The sequence below is a fragment of the Anomaloglossus baeobatrachus genome, chromosome 4, assembly GCF_048569485.1.
Source record: "Anomaloglossus baeobatrachus isolate aAnoBae1 chromosome 4, aAnoBae1.hap1, whole genome shotgun sequence".
In the NCBI taxonomy this organism is placed as follows: Eukaryota; Metazoa; Chordata; class Amphibia; order Anura; family Aromobatidae; genus Anomaloglossus; species Anomaloglossus baeobatrachus.
Window position 1 is genome coordinate 566,549,376 of NC_134356.1, and position 22,194 is coordinate 566,571,569.

Genomic DNA, 22,194 nt, shown 5'->3' on the forward strand with positions numbered 1-22,194 from the left:
GGGTCAGGAAATCCACTTTTTCCATAGACTTTGCTGGCAAATCAAAACGCATGCCTTTTGGCATGAAAAAGGTACTTCTCAAAACGGACCTAAAAAGCATCTAAAACGCAGGTGGAAACGCAAAGTGGGGCCCTAGCCTTAGACATTTTTGGCTGCTAGAAGTGAGGAAGTGAGGAAGGACATCTACAGACGGACCATTCATTATTGTATTTGATCCTTTTTTTTATATTTTTGTGTTTTTTTGCCTATTTTTGTTTTAGACCAAATTCTTCTATTAGGCCGGGGCCACACGGGGCACTACTGCGATCCTCGCATGACACTAGTTCACGCTGGCAGCACAGCAGGAGCCAAGTGTCATGCGAGTGACCCTGCGACTGAGGTCCGACTGTACGAGCGGGTCGGTACGGAGGAGAGGGATTTCTCTCCCTCTCTCCTCCGTAGACGGCTATTGCGATTCTCGCTCTGTACTCGCATTACTCCTATGTACCGCGAGTGCAGTGCGATTTTTCTCTCGCCCCATACACTTGAATGGGTGCAGGAGAAAGAGTCTCGTATTACAGTCGCAGCATGCTGCGATTATTTTCTCGGTCCGATTAGGGCTGAGAAAATAATTGCTCATGTGCGCTGTCACACAGGCTAATATTGGTCCGAGTGGAATGCGATTTTTTATCGCATTCCACTCGCACCGTTTTTCTCGCTGTGTGACTTAGGCCTTAATTTGATCCTTTTCAATCTATTTTATGTGTTTGCTTGGTGTTTGTTTCATGTTTGACATTGTGGGCACTGTTTGGTGTTTCCAGCTCTTTTTTGGCTGGTACATCATTTGCAACTTTTTCAAAAGAAAAAAAAAAATAATTAAAGCCCATTTTGCAACATCATTTTTTACCCCAAAATTTGCCGTTTCGCTTTTGTTCAAAATTCATGAACCATCTGCGCCATTTTTTAATAATTTGGTGGAAAAAACATCAATGAACACAAAAAAGAAAAGTGGCTTAAAAAACCCACAAATGATGAATTTGGGCCCAAAGTATATCAGAACGTTTTATAAGTTTTCACTATACAGTGATGAATGGGTTCTCCACGTCTGTATCATTGATAGTGACTTGGACGAGCTGCAGTACCAGGCACTCATTTAGATGAAGGAGTCAATGGATCTATGTACAAAATATTGAGGGGCGCTGCAAGGTCTTCATTGGGCTGATGGACTGGATGACGTTATAATCTAGGACAACACCTATAAGCTTTATAAAGAATGTAATCTCTTTATTCATTATAGCCATGTGCACACCTTGAGTATTTGGTGAGTTTTTTACCTCAGTATATGTAAGCCAAAATCTGGAGGGAACACTCTGAGGAAAAGTAACACGGGCACCACTTCTCTATTTTTTACCCACTCCTGGTTTTAACTTATAAATACTGAGGTAAAAAACTCACCAAATACTCAACATGTGCACGTAGCCTAAGATAAAAACAATAAGGAAAAACAAGGCCACGTGCACACATTGAGTATTTGGTGAGTTTTTTACCTCAGTATTTGTAGCCAAAACCAGGAGTGGGTGATAAAAACAGAAGTGGTGCTCGTGTTTTTATTAGGCCGGAGTCACACTTGTGAGCGACTCGCATCGGCATCACCCGACATGGCAGCACAATCTCCGGACAGGAGCGTTCCAGCTGCCTAGAAATACATGCAGCCGACCCGCTCCTATCAGGAGAGTGTGTGGCTGTGCCGGGTAATGCCGATGCGAGACTCGTGCGAGTCACTAGCAAGTGTGACTCCGGCCTTAGGCTATGTGCGCACTTTGCGTTGAGTTTGTTGCAGTTCTAACTGCATCCTCTGACAGAAATTGTCTTTGTCAAATTTTGTTTTGACCACAAAAACGCTATAAATACGCTTGCATTTTACAGCGTTTTACATGCTTTTTCACTGCTTAAAATTAGATGCGTTTTGACTATAAATACACTGCTAAATAAAGTTTAAACATACAAACACTATAAAAAAAAAAGGAAAAATATGATAAATATCAAGATTAAAATTATACATAAAATGGCTTATTTTATTTAAATGATAACTGTGTGCTAATATTTATGCAAAAAATTACATTTATTTATTTATTTTCATAAATTTGTCGGACTATGTGTGTGTGTAAAGGGACATATCATGCCATTAATATTTTGTCAAAAACACATGCATTTACCGTAATTGGTCCAAAAAGCATGTTTTCTGCATCAAAAAAGCATGTTAAATGCTAGATTTTTGAAGTAGATTGCGTTTTGCAACTTCTCATTGACTTCAATGTTAGCAAAACGCTGCCAAAATAGCAAAAACAATTGACATGCTGCTTTTTTAAATGCTGAGTTTTTGCCAAATTTTCTGCAACTAAAACGCTGCGTTTTTAACTGCATTGTGCGCACAAGAAATCCCTATTTCCCATAGACTTGGCTTGAAAATCAAAACGCATGCCTTTTGGCATTAAAACGCTGCAGTTGAAAACGCTGCGGGAACACATGAAAAAAAGCAAAGTGCGGTCGCAGCCTTATACTTTTCCTTTGATTTTTCCACTCCTGTTTTTGGCTACAAATACTGAGGTATAAAAGCTCACCAAATACTGAAGGTGTGTATGTGGCCTTTATGTCTTATTCAACAAATTGACTGTTAATTGCACACATTAAGTATTTGGTGAGGGTTTTTTTTTACCTCAGTATTTGTAGCCAAAACCAGGAGTGGATAGAAAATACAGAAGTGGTGCACATTTTTATATTATACTTTAGGTCTGATTGTCAGCCAAAACTAGAAGTGGAACAAATACTGAGGTAAAAAACTCACCAAATACTCAATGTGTGCACAAGGCCTTAATGGGGTATTCCCATTTCAAAGACCTATCGTAATATGTAGTAGGTATAATAATAATATTAGCAAATACCTCCAATTAGAAGTGTAGTATAGATGTCCTGATATACCTATGTCTGTTACCTCATGTGCATGGCATTGCAGCTTAGGTATCCATGGTTACGAACATGAGCAACGAACTAATTGGCACTATATGAGTGGTCATAACCATGGATACCTAAGCTGTAATGCCCTGCACATGAGGTAAGAGACATGGCTACATCAGGACAACTACATTACATTCCTAATTGGAGGTACTATATTGTCTAATATTATTATTATTACACAGACTACATATTGGGATAGGATCTTGGAGATGGGACCACCCCTTTAAGTCTCCTGCACTATAAGTTAGTATTGCATTCTTGTTCTGTGTATTTGACCGTTCATTTCATAAGGAGTTTTCTATATGTTGGATTCCTATATTAATCCAACAGAATCATTACATCATGCTTTATCGGATGCCACATTAAAGAGACATTCTACACTATGGCATGACTACATGGTGTGCCACATGGAGCACTGTGCAACAGCACGCAAGTGCATGACTTAGTAGAGAGCCATAGAGATCAATGTCCCTTTATACATCCTCTTATACATAGCTCTTAAATACTCCAGATGTATCAATATTCACGAGAAAAAATTATGAGCTATTCATAGAGGTTTAGTAATTATTTTAAAGGGAATTAATCAGGATGATTTTACAAGTGAAACCAGTGTTATGGTTGTATATGTCCTAGTATAAGAATAGAAATGATACCTATTTTTTAGTAATCCAATATGCCAGTGCTGAGAAATTGAGCTTTAAAGTCACACAAAAAGTAGCCTAAAAGTGCATTGGGGGCGTATGTCACGCTAGGTATGGGGTAGTACCAAGCGAGCAGCGAAAGGTAAGGGAAGGGAACCCCTGCGTCTAGACAAGGGGGAGATGATGACCCTTGACCAAACCTACTGCTGGAGCCTGGAGTCCCTCACCATCCTAGATAGGTTCCGCAGCCGGATACCTGACCCTAGGTATCCCTATTGCTGGACCCTAAATAAGGAACAGGTGGGCTGAGCTCTTCATCAAACCCACTAAACGCTAAAGGAAGACACAAGGAGGATACACAGGGGGAAAAAGCATGAACTGCTTATCCACAGATGACTTAGGTAGAAGTTCAGCAATGCTTCAGCAACGACCCCTCAGATGAGTACAAGCCACCTGCTTGCAACCAGAGCTATAATGAACTGAATAATATCACCAGCACAAGTCCAGGGAAGATGGAAGTATTTCACCACAAGGGGAATACTGACAATCAGCAGCTGAGTCGAAGGCAAGCTCCTGCTTGGTCCTAAAGAGGAAGATATGAAAACCCAGCAGGAAAGCTACCTATACCAATGAATACTGACAGGAGAAACAATGGAAAGTCAGGGAGTATTTTGCGCAGCGAAACACTGTGACCTTCCATAGCCATAAACCACATGACTGTCTGTTACCTGTGACACACCTGTGACAGCGTGTCAATGTATGCTGCCCGCCCTCAGGGCTTTTCCAGGCTAATTTGCATGTGGCTTCAAAGTTCTATTTCTCAGCGCTGGTACATCGGATTACTTTAACACAGGTATCATTTTTATTGTTGCACAAAGCTCTATACAGCCATACCACTAGTTCAGTAGTAAATTTGCCCTGCCAGTTAAATGTTTTCAAGGATAACAGATAGATCATGATCTCCTTTTCTCTACACTCATGTTTGTTTGTGCTCATACATTGGTCAGGCTTCACCAAACTGAACAAAAAATGGTTAACAAACGTCATAGAGCAGTCAGATAAGTAGCAAGACTTGTTCACATTTGTGTTGGACGCTCCGTCCTGTCTGTTCTGATCAGTAAATGACTCCATACCATCATCCAACGTCTGCACTACGAGAGGCTCTGAAGCACGACTGGCTCCTTGCTGGGAATAGGCTACAATGTAGAAGGTGTAACTGGTCCCCGGTTCCAGGTATCTTATGGTGAAGTCTGTAGTGTTGTTATTAACTGCAAACTGATATTCTTCATTATTGGAACCTGAAAAGTATAAACACAAGATTTTATGGTGATAGACAAGCGCCCGTCTGCATTATGTGTAACATACGGAGGGGGCAACATTCCAAAACATACGTACCACCAGTCTTGGCATAATGAAGAGAGAAGCCCACGACCCTCTCCCAGTTGCTCTCTGGTTTATCCCAAGAGACAGATATCGTCTTGCTGGTCACAGCCTGGGATTTCAAGGCTTGTGGTGGACCTGGCAGGCCTTCCTGGACTGTAACATGGAGCTTTGCAACAGCACAGATGCTTCCCAAAATATTCTCAGCCACACACTGGTAATAACCAGTATCCTCGAGAGCGACCTGTGCGATGACCAGGCTGCCCCTTGGCTGTATCCTTACTCTGCCATTGGTGAAAAGTGCCTCTCCATTTTTTAACCAAGAGATGGTAGGTTCTGGATCACCTTCAGCTCTGCAAACAAAGCGGGCGGTCCCTGCTCGTGCCCGTGTGATGGTCTCTGGAGGTTGAGTTATAACTGGAGGCACTAAAAACCACATATACAAAAAAAGAGAAAATAATATAATAAGACAAATAAATGCATTAAAAGGGGTTTTACACCACTATTTATTTATTTTTTTTAACCTTCTTTTTATTAGATTTTAATAACAAAAACATATAATCAATAATCATATAATACATACATTATGATTATGTTAAACTACAAAATTACAGCTAATGTATCTCCTCGAATCCCAACTCCCCTCCCCACTATTTTTTTAAAGGGAACCTGTCACCATATTTTTCCCTTATGAGCTGTGGTCACCACCCGTAAGCTCTTATATACAGAATTCTAGAAAACTGTATATAAGAGCCCAGGCTGCTCTGTATAACGTAAAAAAGACCTTTATTATACTCACCTAAGGGGTGGTTGGTCCGATTGGTGTCACTGTTCTCCGGTCCGGCACCTCCTCCATATTGTGCAGTCGACATCCTCCTTCCAGCCCTGTGTGGATGACACATCCTACATCATCCACACAGGCCTCCACTGCGCTCCTGAGCAGGCGTACTTCTCTCTGCCCGGCTGATGGCAGGTCAAAGTACTTTAGTGTGCATGCACGGTCAGTCTTTGACCATTCTTCGTGCCTGCATATTACAGTACTTTGCTGTGCCCTCAGCAGAGCAGATCAAAGTTATCATGAGCAGGAGCGCAATGGTGGACTCTCTGCGGATGACATACGAGGTGTCATCCACATGGGGCTGGGAAGGAGGACAGCGACTGTACAAGATGGAGGAAGCGCTGGACCGAGAGCAGTGACACCCATCGAACCGGACCACCCCCTAGCTGGGTATAATAAAGGTCTTTTTTAAGTTCTATAGAGCGGCCTGGGCTCTTATATACAGTATTCTGGAAACCTGTATATAAGAGCTCACTGGTGGTGGCCACAGCTTATAAGGGAAAAACCTGGTGACAGGTTCCTTTTAAGGTGGCCAGAGCGAAGGGATAGTTATAAAAGTTTGGGTGATTGATGAACAGGATGTCATCACTTCCTCTGGGTGATCTTCTGCCTATCAGTGACCTAACCTAACAGTTATTGGTGGCTTAATTAGTAAGATAATTAATTGGTTCAGGTGAGTATACCATGAGGATGTCATCACTTCCAGTCTCATCCAAGCAGAAGCAACAGGAGCGGCCAGCCCTTCCTTCTGGACACTTGGAAAAGGGGTGAAAACCCTTTTAGGCTATGTTCCCACGTTGAGATTTTGGTGAGTTTTTGATGTTGAAATATGAGCAATTAGGAATAAAATGTACTGCAGTCTGAGCCAAACGCATCTTACTCTAGTGCACTGTTCATCAAGACTGGTGGCCAAAACGACAGCGGATGAATCAAAGCCTTCATACCTACAAGTGCATCTCAATAAATTAGAATATCCTCCAAAAGTTAATTTATTTCACTAATTCAATACAAAAAGGGAAAGGCTTGTGCACCTTTTTCTACCACACTTTTTCCTTCCACTCAACTTTCCATTAATATGCTTGGATACAACACTCTATGAACAGCCAGCTTCGTTAGCAATGATCTTTTGTAGCTTTCCATCCTTGTGGAGTGTGTCAATGACTGCCTGCTGGACATCTGTCATGTCAGCAGTTTTCCCCATGATTGTGTAGCCTACTGAACCAGACTAAGGGACCATTTTAAACGCTTAGGAAGCCTTTACAGGTGTTTTGTGTTAATTATTCTAATTTTCTGAGACAATGACTTTTGGGTTTTCATTGGCTGTAAGCCATAATCATCAACATTAACAGAAATAAACATTTGAAAAAGATCACTCTGTGTGCAATGACTCTATATTATATATGCATTTCCATTTTTGTATTGAATTACTGAAATGAATTAACATTTTTTAGCATATTCTAATTTATTGAGATGCACTTGTCTTTGGTGAATAGCCGATAAATACAACCCTTTAACAATGCTATCTCTGTAATAAAGGTTAGATGCTTCAGACCATAATGGAACAGGATCAGAACACCCCATTCTGCTATTAGTGTCTGTCTTAGGATCCATTTGGTAACCAGTTGATGTTTTCTGATTAGCGTTTAAGATGCATTTTTCCATTACCAAGGACGTGGAGATGGGCTGAAATGGTGACAAAGTGCTGACTTTGTGGATTCTTAGCTCTGCACACGTAAACTCCAGCATGATGGGCCTGAACCTGCTGAATCAGAAGACTGCCCTCTCCCAGTAGGATGATATCGAAGGAGATTGGTTTTCCATCTACACAACAAATAGGTTATTTTACATAAGATTATGAAATAATGAGTCACAATTCACAATACAAAGGTAAAACTATAGGAGCAATGTTAGGATATGATCCTTGCCTCTAAGGCCCTGTGCGCACACTGCGTTTTTACCCACGTTTTTGCTGCAGAAATTTCTTGAGAAAATGGTTGTAACCTTTCTGCAGACATTCCCCAGCAAAACCTATGGAAAAAAAAATAGTTGTGTGCACACTGCGTCTTTTTCTCAAGAAAATTCTTTCTGCAGAATTTCTTGAGAAAAAGAATGTGCATGTCACTACTTTTCTGCAGGTACCTGCGTTTTTTGCCATAGATAATGGTAAAAAAACGCAGGGACCAACCTGCGGGAAAAACGCATCAAAAACGCGGTAAAAACGCATGCCTTATTGGTGCGTTTTTTTAACGCAAGTGCACTAATCTTTCAGACTCAAGAAATTTCTTGAGAAATTTCTTGAGAAAAATCCTTTTTCTAGTGCGCATAGGGCCTAAGGGCGGCGTCACACGCTACGATATATCAGGCGATATGTCGTCGGGGTCACGGATTCTGTGACGCACATCCGGCATCACTAGAGATATCGTAGCGTGTGACAGCTACGAGCGACTGTGAACGAGCAAAAATCCTCACCTTATCGTTACTCATTGACACGTCGCTCATTTTCAAAATGTCGTTCCTCTTTCAGCGCGCCGGTTGCTGATTGTTCCCGAGGCAGCAGACATCGCTCCGTTTGACACCCCGGGAACGATGAACACAGCTTACCTGTGTCCCACCGGCAATGAGGAAGGAAGGAGGTGGGCGGGATGTTACATCCCGCTCATTTCCGCCCTTCCACTTCTATTGGGCGGCCGCTGTGTGACGTCGCTGTGACGTCGAACGTCCCTACCCCTTCAGGAAGAAGATGTTCGCCGCCCACAGTGAGGTCGTGCGGGAGGTAAGTACGTGTGACGGCGGTTACTGACTTTGTGCGATACGGGCAATGAATTGCCCGTGACGCACAAACGACGGTGGCGGATGTGATCGCTTGTGTGATCGCACGATATATCGTCCCGTGTAACGCCGGCCTTAGACTGTTCACATTTGTATCATAAATGAAAACTATACCACAATGCCTGGGTCACCAACAGTGGCCAACATTCACCTATAATGGTGTCCGTTTAATTCTGCCATGTCATAACATCCCATGCTGAGTGTTGTGCATTGTTTTCCTGTCAAATATGTGAGAACCTGCGATGGAGGCTCCAACAGAGATTCTGATATAGGAACGACCCCTGACGGAGAATATATAGATAGAGGCATAAACATCATATATGTAGGGTTAGGTCCTCCCTGCATTTGTGCACGTAGTCAACATTACATGTCGGGAGCTTTTCCTGACATACACTGTAATGCCACCAGACGGAGACCAACAGTGGATTCTTTCGGCCTCCGTCTGGCAAATATATGTCTGCATACTGTTTGTTTTACTGTATAGGAAAGCACAGAAATGTATACATTAGAAATATTCAACTCACTGCACAGAATCGGGAGCAAGGCACATATCAGATGACACAAAAAGCTTATATAATATCACATATACAATATATATACGGGCATGACGGTATTCAATCATATAATTAGCTATTTCAGGATTCCTTGGTACGTCAGGATTATGAATATTTTCCCAGCTACTAATGGTGCAAAATATTGAGAGACTGGCCAGTGACAATCCTAAAAATGTGGTGCTTCTAAAGATCATTGCTTACCTTGACGAGACCAGGAGATGACCGGTGTGACATTCCCTTCAGCTATACACTCCATGACGGCACTCTGACCCACCGCCACCGTCAGGTTCTGCGGGGCTCTGATAATTGTAAGCTCATCAGGTAATGGTTTCCAATCTAGACCAGGCAGTACACAAGACAAGCTTAAATGGGTTGTCCAAGATTATACACATATTCATATCCTCACAATGGGGGAAATACCGTAATCTACAAACGGTTTTCTAGAATTTACTAATTTTGCGGCTTAACATTTTTGCTCTACAATTTAGATTTTTGCCCTTCATATTTCAAAAGTGGTATAAAAAGTGTGTGAATAAGCGGCAGGGATTAGACAGAACAAGTCTGATAAATGTATCAATAAAGGCACAAAAAAAAATGTAGAAAGCAGCACAAATTTACACCTGCTCACGACATGCACAGACTTCATTTTCTGATGTTAGGAGAACCCAAACAGCTTCGTAATGAATTTACTCCAGTAAACTGTTATTTAAGACTGTCTCTGGAAGTTATTTCCAAGTGTAGAGCTGGATATAAGTCATGTAATGTGTATACGTGTTATACAAATAATCCTGAACAGCTGTACAAATCTCCAGCCTAACTTTCTACAATGTATCCGTCTGGAATGCAGCTATTTAGAAAACTGGATACAATTGTATCCACTTCTCGACTGGGAGCGGGACTAGTCATCTACAGGTTTAGAAAGTTACACAACTTCTCATTTAAAAAGGGAATAAAGGGATTTTTACCAAAATCACAAGTTATTGCCTATCATAGAGTAATCCTTGGGATGAAGAACAACTTGCTCATTGTTGGGGTTCCAACTACTGGGAATCCCAGCAATCCTGACAATGGACTCCAGAAGCTGAAGAACCCCATGTCCCGGATACAGCTGAGCTGTGCAGTCTAATTTTCAGGATCATTAGGGGTCCTAGCAGTTGGATCCCCCAATGATCAGCAAACTATCCTCTATCCTATTGATAGTGATAGCATACGATGTAAATACCATACATACAATATGTGCAAAGTTAATGAAATAGATTTAAGGGGGTTTAGTAGGACTTAGGGGTATTTTGCACACTACAACATCGCAAGCCGATGGTAGCGATGCCGAGTGCGATAGTCCCCGCCCCCGTCGCAGCTGCGATATCTTGTGATAGCTGCGTAGCGAAAATTATCGCTATGGCAGCTTTACATGCACTTACCTGCCCTGCGACGTCGCTCTGGCCGGCGAACCGCCTCCTTCCTAAGGGGGCGGGTAGTGTGGCGTCACAGCGACATCACACGGCAGGCGGCCAATAGCAGTGAAGGGGCGGAAATGAGCGGGACGTAACATCCCGCCCACCTCCTTCATTCCTTATTGCAGCCGGGACGCAGGTAAGGCGATGTTCCTCGCTCCTGCGGCTTCACACACACAGCGATGTGTGCTGCCGCAGGAACGAGGAACAACATCGTAACATCGGTCCTTCCGAAATTATGGAAATGACCGACGCTACACCGATCATACGATTTCGACGCTTTTGCACTCGTTAATCGTAGTAAAAAGGATTCACATACTCCGATGTCGACAGCGACGTCGGATGTGCGTGACTTTCGATTTGACCCCACCGACAACGCACCTGCGATGTCGTAGTGTGCAAAGTACTTCTTAAACCCTGGCAGTGTATACTTAGGATAGGCCACCATGTTTAATCTATGCGGCTCTGACCTCAGAACCATTATTTAGCAAACGAAAGGAGTCAAAGCGCTCCAGCAACTACTAATGGTGGCCATGTCTGACATTGCCTGATATTGTAGCTCAGTCCTACTCATCTGCAGAATCATTCACATCTGCACTCACATGTAAGAAATAGCACTAACACTGTAGTTACATCATTCTGTTAATCATGGTCATTAGTGAATGCCCCTTTAGAGTATGTGCACACACTGCAGATTTGGTGCAGAAATTTTCTGCATGAAATCTGCACCTTCTGACAGAAAAACGCACCAAAATCTGGTTTGGTTTGGTGCATTTTTTGGTGCCATGCATTTTTTTTTGTTAAATCAATGGCTGCAAGGGCTTAAAAACGCAGGGAAAAAACACACCAACAATTGCCATGCTGCAGATTTTTTTCTGCACCAAATCTGCAAGGAAAAACAATAAGCAATGTGGGCACAAAACTTCAGAAATCTCAGACTTTGCTGGCTTCAAGATAGGCATGCAGATGTTGGTGCAGATTTGTCAATAAACGCATACAAAAACGGACTTTGTGCATAAAGCCTTAAATCTTTAACACTTATTTCCCATATACTTAATGGTATATGTGCGTGTTAAGTATTTGGTGGAGAAATGTGTGCACCATTTCTGCATCTCTTGGCAAGAAAAACACAAGTTTTTGCTGTGTTTTCAGTGCGTTTTTTATGCAATTTTACATGTGTTTTTACTATGGATTTTTCCCACTCATTACCATGAGTGAAAACTGCAGCAAAACCGCTGAAAGAATTGATATTGTGCAGATTTAGGCTATATGCCCACGGGAGAAAATACTCGTGGATTTTGCTGTGGAAAACCTGCGGATTTTCTAGATTTTCCACATAAATCTGCAGATTTGCGCAAATACAGACACTCCCCATGTTATCCTATGGGATTTGGGGAGTGCTGTATCAATGCTGCAGTATTTGCGGCTGCGGAAAATGCTGTGGATTTCCCGCAGCCGCACGTAACTGCATGTTAATTCATGCGGAATTATCTGCAGAATTCCTGCCTTTCCACTATGGAGATACATGGTGGTAAATTCCGCAGGAATTCCACACAAAATCCGCAATGTTTGTGCAGGTTTACCGCAATAATTCCGCAGAAATAAAGCATCAATGGATAGCTGCGGATTCCGGGAAGTTGCTGCATGAACCTGCGGAAATACCTGCAGAAAAGTCCACAGGTACGATCTCCCGTGGGCACATAGCCTTAAATCTGTACGAAATCTGCAAGTCAAAATAAGCAACAGGTCCATGAGACTCCAGGGTTAGCATTTTTCTTGCTGGCATAAGGAAATTGTGACAAATCTGCGCAAAAAAGAAAAGAGACAAATCTGCAATGTGTGACCAGGCCCTAACACTGCACACAATTCTGAAGTTTGTTTTTTTACAATAGTACAAGAAGCAAGAACTAACCTTTTTGTACAGAAAGTTGAGCTTCGTTGCTGTATCTAATGGTCAGTGTGTTGGCCGCCACACAGCGATATAACCCTTCATCTTCCTGCTGCACTCCAATGATCTGCAGGACACCAGAAGGAAGGATGATGATCCTGAAATATAACACAGAGCGTCTGAGCAGAGGTCTCCAGAAACAGGAATATACGCCATCAGTGGAGATCTCTTCTAGTTTACTTCTAATACTGTTGTGTCAGATTCTTCAAAATTGTGCATGGTTCATGAATGTTTTCCTAAGTCAAAAATTATCTTTATTTTTGTCTATAACCTTTCTGGTGACCTTTTTAGCGCAAAAAGTTGTGCGTTTCACAAAATTGCACCAAATCATCTGGCGTACTTAAAGAGGTGGATCACTACTCTGTGACACTGATAGGGAAGGTTTTTCTAAATACCTTGTTCAGCCAATTCTTCCTCTGAGCGGCGCTACTGCGGTCCTCCCATCCCCATGAAGTGACCTCCCCCCGGGCTCCATGATCTTTGGGATCCGGTGATATCACGTCAACTTTTTGTTGACCTGAAATCAGCGAGTCTGACCGCAGTCTCCCTGAGTGACTGGGCTGTGGGCGGCGTTTCACCGCTCATCATAGATCAGCATCACAGCCCAGCATGTCGTGCGCTCTCTCCTTCACTGCAGAGTGCCGCAAGCAGAAGCGATGCTGGGCTGTGACGAGCGGTGAAACACTGCCCACAGCCCAGTCATTCAGGAAGACTGGGGCCAGGCTCAGTGATGTCAGGTCAACTGGAAGTTGATGTGACATCACCGGTTCCTAGAAATCACAGAGCCAGGGGAGTCACTTCATGGGGATGAGCTGACCACAATAGCGCTGCTCAGATGCAGAATTTACTAAACAAGGTATTTAGAAAAAGCCTCCCATATCAGTTATTCAGAGATGTGACCACTATTGCAGAGAAGTGAACCACCTCTTTAAGTACATCAGATGATTTGGTGCAATTTTGTGAAACGCACAAATTTTGGCGCTAAAAAGGTCACCAAAAAGGTTACAGAGATGTGGTCACTATTGCAGAGTAGTGAAGCACCCCTTTAAAATCTCTCCAGGGCTAAATAGAGTACATTTTTGACAAATTGTGTGACTTTTCAAAAAGTCGCAAAAGATGAAACAGAAGAAAGTATGAGGACCCCTGAACTCTACCCACAATGGCAAACATAAAAAAGCAGGTGAACACATATAAAACAGACTTTATAAATAGCACGAATTAAAAGAATAATTAAGTGCAAATGAAAAAAAGGGAAAAATCACCAAAAACAAGCCAGAAAAAGGCACAAATGCAACAATGAATCGGGCCCACAGACTGTAACATCAATACAGTTAAGGACAAGCGACGCTTCCAGTAACTCACTTGGCTATCCAACTGATAATGAACTGTGCCAAAAGCCAGTAATACAATGTGTCATCATTCCAAGCGAACACTGTGCCATCCTTCCAGGAAAGCATTATGACAATCGCCGGTAATGTATTGTGCCAATCTTCCAATAGTAATCCATGCCATCCAACCCGGTAATACATTATACACCCCTTCCAGTAATGTATATCCCTCCAGTCAAGTGTACTGAACAATCCCCGCACCTCAGACTCCATGACACTTTTACTATTTTATTAGGGGTTGGCGGTCCATTAGTTATGCTTATACAAAGCCCTAGCGCCCCGTTCCCCTTCATATATAAGTAACAGAATTTTGGCAGCCATGCTTCGGCTCTTATCCAACAACTGAATTACAACAATCGGAAAAGGGCACCAATAAAAGGGAAGCACTAATATAATATAGACCAAAGTGCCCCAGAATTAAATAATATAAAGTTTATAGCTGGAAGCATCTTCTAATATACACTGCATAAATGTGTCTGCGTTATATGACGCAATCACCACACAGCTATACAACACACATACCCAGACCTGTCAGCAATACACAGTAAGGTCACTTTTAGGCGAATAAACTTCATATTTTGAATACAGACCAGCCATGGGTCTCTAGACTCAAACTAGCAGCTGCTTAGACATACCGTATATGAAGCGGGTTTTTGGGTCAAGAGATCAGCAGCTAGTCTGTACTTTCCTCATCTGAATGTCATGATGTTACTGCAGTCCTCACGCTAGAGGACCCCAGGCTATCCCTAAACTCCAGATTACCCCTGATGGTGGAGATGACTGAGTCCCGTGCTTTACTATTCACCTGACCAGAACTAAACTGTCCCCTCCACCACCACCACCCTCCAGGAAGGAAAGGTCAGGAGTGTGATGGCAACACAGATAAAGACAGACAGGGAAAAAACAAAACTCAGACACACTGCAAACTCACAGGAACAAACAGTAAGAAACTAAAGAGAAAAACAAGAGAAGTAAGGCAGCAACAAAAGGACAACAAGGGTTATCCCCATAACTGCTCACAGCAATGAAGTACTACAACCACAAGTAGGTCTGGATCACAACACCTCCCCAGACCAGTACAGAGGAGCTATAGCTGGCATTAAAGGAAGTTTCCAGCCAGCATATATATGAATGGAGCAGATGTGGCTGGCTCTTAAACAACATGTGATCAAAGGAGACTAACAAGCAGTCCAGCAGAGATTAACTCTTGCTAGCCTGCACATGAACTATACTTCTGTGGGTCGTCATCTGAGTCTGCCTGCGCTGATCACAGACATCAGTTAGCAGACAGAGTGCCAGAATCTATAAACTCCACAAAGCCTGATGCCACCATGACAATGTTTGTAAAAAAACTTTTTGTGACACTGAAAGAGGTGTGAATTTGTAAGAATGCATACAGTCCTTCCTAGAATATACACTTCAGTCCTGTAACTAAGGCCTTGAACAGGTCTGTGCGTCGCCTACATATTCTATCCATGTTTCTCAGCTAGGCTAGGACTACACAGTGGCTCTGCCTATGACAAGATCATATCAGACAAGCAGCACCTAGCAATCTTTGGCCACCTGATAGCTGTCGTGGCGAAAGCCGCCATGTAGTTCTAGCCTTATAGTCTGTGAAACTGTTCACATGTCCAAGTTTTTTTTTTGAGGATCGAATGTCTAATGCCCGCTTTACACGCTTCAATAAATCTTTCAATCCGTCGTCGGGGTCAAGTTGTAAGTGACGCACATCCTGCATCGTTCGTGACGTATTTGCGTGTGACACCTACGTGCAATCAAGATTGAACGAAAATACGGTGATCGCATACACGTCGTTTATTCCTCATACATTGGACGTTTTGTTGTATGAACCTAGTCAATTGAAATGTGTGACATCCCTCATACGATTTTGATGTCTGAGGCTATGTGCGCAGGTGTGCGCTCTGCACCGCAGCTTAAAAAAGGTCTGCTTCAGAGCGCAGCTGAAAAGCTGCATTCTGAAGCGCCTCACAATGTCTGTCATTCACTAATCTCTGTCAGTCCGTCACTATCTCTGTCCCTCTCTCTCTGTCCATGTCAGTCTATCCCTCTTACCCCCTCTCTCATATACTCACCGATCTCCGATCCCCAGCCCGGCTCTGCACGGCATTCACACTGCTCCGGCGGCTTTTACTGTTTTGAAAAAGCCGGCCGCCCATTAAACAATCTCCTATTCCCTGCTTTCCCCGCCCACCGGCGCCTATGATTGGTTACAGTGAGACAAGCCCCCACGCTGAGTGACAGGTGTCACACTGCACCCAATCACAGCAGCCGGTGGGCGTGTCTATACTGTGCAGTGAAATAAATAATTAAATAATTAAAAAAAAACGGCGTGCGGTCCCCCCCAATTTTAAAACCAGCCACATAAAGCCATACGGCTGAAGGCTGGTATTCTCAGGATGGGGAGCTCCACGTTATGGGGAGCCCCCCAGCCTAACAATATCAGCCAACAGCCGCCCAGAATTGCCACATACATTAGATGCGACAGTTCTGGGACTGTACCCGGCTCTTCCCGATTTGCCCTGGTGCGTTGGCAAATCGGGGTAATAAGGAGTTATTGGCAGCCCATAGCTGCCAATAAGTCCTAGATTAATCATGTCAGGCGTCTATGAGACACCCTCCATGATTAATCTGTAAATTATAGTAAATAAACACACACGCCCGAAAAAATCCTTTATTATAAATAAAAAACACAAACATATACCCTGGTTCACCACTTTAATCAGCCCCAAAAAGCCCTCCATGTCCGGCGTAATCCAGGATGCTCCAGCGTCGCTTCCAGCGCTGCTGCATGGAGGTGACCGGAGCAGCAGAAGACACAGCCGCTCCGGTCACCTCCACATAGCAAATGAAGACAGCCGGCGATCAGCTGAGCTGTCACTGAGGTTACCCGCTGTCACTGGATCCAGCGGTGGATGCAGCGGTGGCCGCGGGTAACCTCAGTGACAGCTCAGCTGATCGCGCTACTCACCTCAGTTGCTGCGTGGAGGTGAGAGGAGCAGCGGTGAGTAGCGCGATCAGCTGAGCTGTCACTGAGGTTACCCGCGGCCACCGCTGCATCCACCGCTGGATCCAGTGACAGCGGGTAACCTCAGTGACAGCTCAGCTGATCGCCGGCTGTCTTCATTTGCTATGTGGAGGTGACCGGAGCGGCTGTGTCTTCTGCTGCTCCGGTCACCTCCATGCAGCAGCGCTGGAAGCGCTGGAGATTTTTTTATTATTATTATTATATTATCTTTCTATATTTTTAGGACTACAATGCACTATTCTTGCATATTCAGTAACACCCTGTATCATTACCCACTGTTCCATCAGGCACAACAAGCACATTCGTCCCTACAATGAAGTCTATAATCCTTCACTTATAGCATCCTACCAGCTTCACCATGTACCACAGTTACCACAATTACTTATGCCATATATTCAAAGTACATCTAGCAGTCCATTGTAACCAGACAATTGTGAAGATGACTGCGGGATAATGGGAAATCAGGGCTCCTAAGCTGACTCTCAAGCTAGGGGGCCCTATGCTAGCCCTAACCTCAGGGATACTTCTAGTGGTGGAGAGGCCTGAGTCTCCTTCCTAGCCATTCTCCTGACCAGTTGTGATCTTATTCCCTCTCCCCCTCCCCAAGGGAAAAGAATTGTGTGGTGAAATCAAATAAATAGACAGACAGGGGAAACCAAAACTTTGTTACTCAGCATGCACACATAAATGTATAAGACAATAAGAGACTAGGAGGAAAACAAGAGCTCAAAAAAAAGCAACAAGACAGCAGGCGGAAACTCCTCAACCCTTCCAAGCAAAAGCAACATTTTCACCAGAGAGTCTGGGACACCAAAGCTCAGACCAACACAGGATAACCTATAGCTGGCATGGCTAGAAGATTTAATCCAGCATAAATAGGAGGGGAGCAGATGTGATTGGCTTCCCCACCACCACATGTGATCACAGGAGACTAACAAGCAGACTAGCAGAGATTAACTCTTGCTAGCCTGCCTATTAATCAGCACACAGCAAGTCGATGCCTGCGTCTACATGTGTTGATCCCAGACACCAGAGAAATCATCAGGTGGAGTGTTAGAATTTGGAATATGAACAGAACCCGACACCACCATGACAGTCGGTGAAGTTGTGCAAAACTCTGTGTGACAACAATGTGCCAAGTCAGTGGAAAATACAGTCTTCTATCAAGTTACAGCTCAGCAGCTGAAAGAACAGAGAAATAATATGAAATATCACTGTAGCCTCAGGACCACTGCGATTGTTTTTTGCATTCATGCACCAATCCATGTCATCATGGCTATTAATACTAAACACTTAGTTATAATTTTAATGGGGTTGTCCACTGATTTTATACTGGTGACCTACTGTATTCTTAGGATAGTTCATCAATATCAGACCGGTTAGGGTCTGACATCTGGCGCTGCCACCGATCAGCTGTTATGAGCTGCAGCAGGATGTAAACAATGTAGAAAGCCAATCTTAAAGGGAACCTGTCAGGTCCAATATGCACACAGAACCACGAGCAGTTCTGGGTGTATATTGATAATCCCTGCCTAACTGTCCCTGAATTCGCTAGCATAGATAAAGAGATCTTAAGTTAAAGTATTTCTAAAGATCTTTTATCTTATGCTAATGAGCACAGAGACTAGTCATAAGAGCATTATTTCCCCAACTAGTCCGCTCTCTAAGCATGGCAGTATGCCCACAGGGGGCGTACTAACTTGCTATTCAATGCAGCATCATCAGTGATGATGCGCGTCCCTGTGTCCGCTGTGAACGTTGATCTGAATGCCCCAGCACTTCCAGTCATGTACAGTAGACCTCTTTGAAGCCAGGATGCGTACACCCGGCTTCAAACTGCGCATGACCGGAAGTGCCCAGCATTCAGATCAACGTTCACAGCGGACACAAGTGCTTGCGTCACCGCTGGTGATGCTGCATTGAATAGTATGTTAGCACACCCCTGTGGGCATGCTGCCAAGCTAAGTCTGGGGAAATAACACCCTTGTGACTAGTCGCTGGCCTCATTAGCATATGATAAAAGATCTTTAGAAATATTTTTTCTAAAGATCCCTTTATCAATGCTAGGGTATACAGGGACAGTTAGGCAGGGATTAGCAATATGCACCCAGAACTGCTCGTGGTTCTGGGTGCATATTGCACCTGACAGGTTCCCATTATTCAGTTTTCCCCACTGATTGCTATCATTGGTAAGTATTAATACTGATCACTCACCTGTTACTAGAAGGTATAGGAACCTGGTCTTTTTGCCACGTGATTTGCGGTGTTGGGGACCCGTTGATGCCGCACTCAAATCTTGCCAGCGTGTTCTCTAATACAACCTGAGGTTCAGGGTGCAGGTGAAAAGGAGGCAGCCCTTCATAGACACAGAATAATACAACTAAATGTATGGAAAAGTACACTAATATCTGCATTATCAAACCCTCCGGAAGATACAGTCAATCCTGTATCTGGGAATGACTGGTGGCAAATGGTGACAATTACCGCTCTGATTTGGGTGACACACAAGTTGGGTGTAAATGACGCATTTAGGAATGGAAATATGGCGGCCTTATGAGTTGCCAATAGAGAAGGTTGGCATCTATTTCTAACTTTACAGAAAATGGCAACTCAAGAACTGAAATCTACTTGTGATTATTTCTATTTTGGTGCAATCAGATAATGTAATATTTTAAATTATCTACTGATTTAAGGGCACAAACGGTATAATCCATAAATATCATGTGATCATCATAATATAATAGTTTTATTTCTATAGTGAGAACATATTCCGCAGCACTTTACATTTCAGACGACGTATGTACAGACAATATCAGACATTACAGAGCACTAGAAAAGTGAGGGTCCTGAACGCAGCAGCGTACAATCTATAGGGAAATAGGGATGACGCAAAAGGCAAAGGCAAAGACTGCTTATACTGTATGGTCCAGCCATTTTTTTAAGAAAAAAGGGTATTAATCTAAACCTGCATGAATCAGTCACCAGCCAGTATCTGTACACCGTGTGCAGAATTATTAGGCAAGTTGTATTTTAGAGGATTTTTTTATTATTGATCGACAACTATGTTCTCAATCAACCCAAAAGATTCAAATATCAAAGGTTAATATTTTTGGACGTTAGAGTGGGGTTTTTTTAGATTTGGCTATCTTAGGAGGATTTCTGTTTTTGCTGGTAACTATTACTGTGCAGAATTATTAGGCAACTTAATAAAAACCAAATATATTCCCATCTCACTTGTTTATTTTCACCAGGTAAACCAATATAACTGCATAAAATGTATAAATAAACATTTCTGACATGCAAAAACAAAACCCCAAAAAAATTAGTGACTAATATAGCCACCTTTCTTTATGATGACACTCAACAGCCTACCATCCATAGATTCTGTCAGTTTACGATCAACATTGCGTTCAGCAGCCACTACAGCCTCCCAGACACTGTTCCGAAAGGTGTACTGTTTTTCCTCCTTGTAGATCTCACATTTTATGAGGTATCACAGGTTCTCTATGGGGTTCAGATCAGGTGAACAAGGGGGCCATGTCATTATTTTTTCATCTTTTAGACCTTTACTAGCCAGCCACGCTGTGGAGTAGTTGGATGCATGTGATGGAGCATTATCCTGCATGAAAATTATGTTTTTCTTGAACGATACCGACTTCTTCCTGTACCACTGCTTGAAGAAGTTGTCTTCCAGAAACTGGCAGTAGGTCTGGGAGTTGAGCTTCACTCCATCCTCAACCCGAAAAGGTCCCACAAGTTCACCTTTGATGATACCAGCCCATACCAGTACCCCACCTCCACCTTGCTGGCGTCTGAGTCGGAGTGGAGCTCTCTGCCCTATACTGATCCAGCCTCTGGCCCATCCATCTGGCCCATCAAGAGTCACTCTCATTTCATCAGTCCATAAAATCTTTGAAAAACCAGTCTTAAGATATTTCTTGGCCCAGTCTTGACGTTTTATCTTATGTTTCTTGTTCAAAGGTGGTCGTTTTTCAGCCTTCCTTACCTTGGCCATGTCCCTGAGTATGGCACACCTTGTGCTTTTTGATACTCCAGTAACGTTGCAGCTCTGAAATATGGCCAAACTGGTGGCAAATGGCATCTTGGCAGCTTCACACTTGATTTTCCTCAATTCATGGGCAGTTATTTTGCGCCTTTTTTGCCCAACACGCTTCTTGCGACCCTGTTGGCTATTTGCCATGAAACGCTTGATTGTTCGGTGATCACACTTCAAAAGTTTGGCAATTTCAAGGCTGCTGCATCCCTCTGCAAGACATCTCACAATTTTGGACTTTTCAGAGCCCATCAAATCTCTCTTCTGACCTATTTTGCCAAAGGAAAGGAAGTTGCCTAATAATTAAGCACACCTTATATAAGGTGTTGATGTCATTACACTGCACCCCTCCTCATTACAGAGATGCACATCACCTGATTTACTTAATTGGTAGTTGGCTCTCAAGCCTATACAGCTTGGAGTAGAACAACATGTATAAAAATCATCATGTGATCAAAATACTCATTTGCCTAATAATTCTGCACACAGTGTATATGTAACAATATGAAGTGCTATTCTCAGGAAAGAAAGAACTGAGGAAAGTTTGATTGGTTAGGTGAAGTAATAGGACTTGAAAAGAAATTTGTTGTCCACTACTTTGACACTGATGGCTTATACTTAGGATAGGTCTTCAATGTCCGACACCCCGCACCCCCGCCGATCAGCTGATCCTGGTCCCGGCGGCAGCAGCAGGCAGCTGGAAATGTTCAATTCCGCCGCTGCTCCGTCTTCTGATAGCAGCCACGGCCAGAAACTGCACTCCATTCTAATCAATAGGAGGCAGATGTGCAGTACCTGGCTACCACCACTATCAGAAGACGAAGCAGCTCCAGAACTGAGCATTTCCAGCTACCTGCTGCCGCCGCTGGGATGGACATAAGGCTAATCTGTGGGGGTGCAACGTGTCAGACCCCGGCCAATCAGACATTGATGACATATCCTAAGAATAGGCCATCAATGTCAAAGTAGTGGACAACCCCTTTAATGCACTCCAGAGAACTGGCGTAGCACAAGAAACATCTTGGAGATGGAAGTCGGAGATTCAGATTATGGTGGATCTTAGTTGGA

The 22,194-nt window shown here is 43.3% G+C and overlaps 1 protein-coding gene across 1 annotated transcript in view; it reads right to left on the reverse strand.

Annotated features, from left to right (window-relative positions):
• Nucleotides 1-22,194, reverse strand: part of IGDCC4 (immunoglobulin superfamily DCC subclass member 4) — a 215,593-nt gene that overhangs the window by 62,268 nt on the left and 131,131 nt on the right. The window contains exons 3-8 of the mRNA XM_075346033.1: nt 19,287-19,428; nt 12,603-12,736; nt 9,438-9,572; nt 7,519-7,674; nt 5,031-5,441; nt 4,769-4,933 (exon numbers count right to left, since the gene is read on the reverse strand). Coding sequence (XP_075202148.1) covers nt 4,769-4,933; nt 5,031-5,441; nt 7,519-7,674; nt 9,438-9,572; nt 12,603-12,736; nt 19,287-19,428 — 1,143 coding nt within the window. The remainder of the gene's footprint in view (nt 1-4,768; nt 4,934-5,030; nt 5,442-7,518; nt 7,675-9,437; nt 9,573-12,602; nt 12,737-19,286; nt 19,429-22,194) is intronic.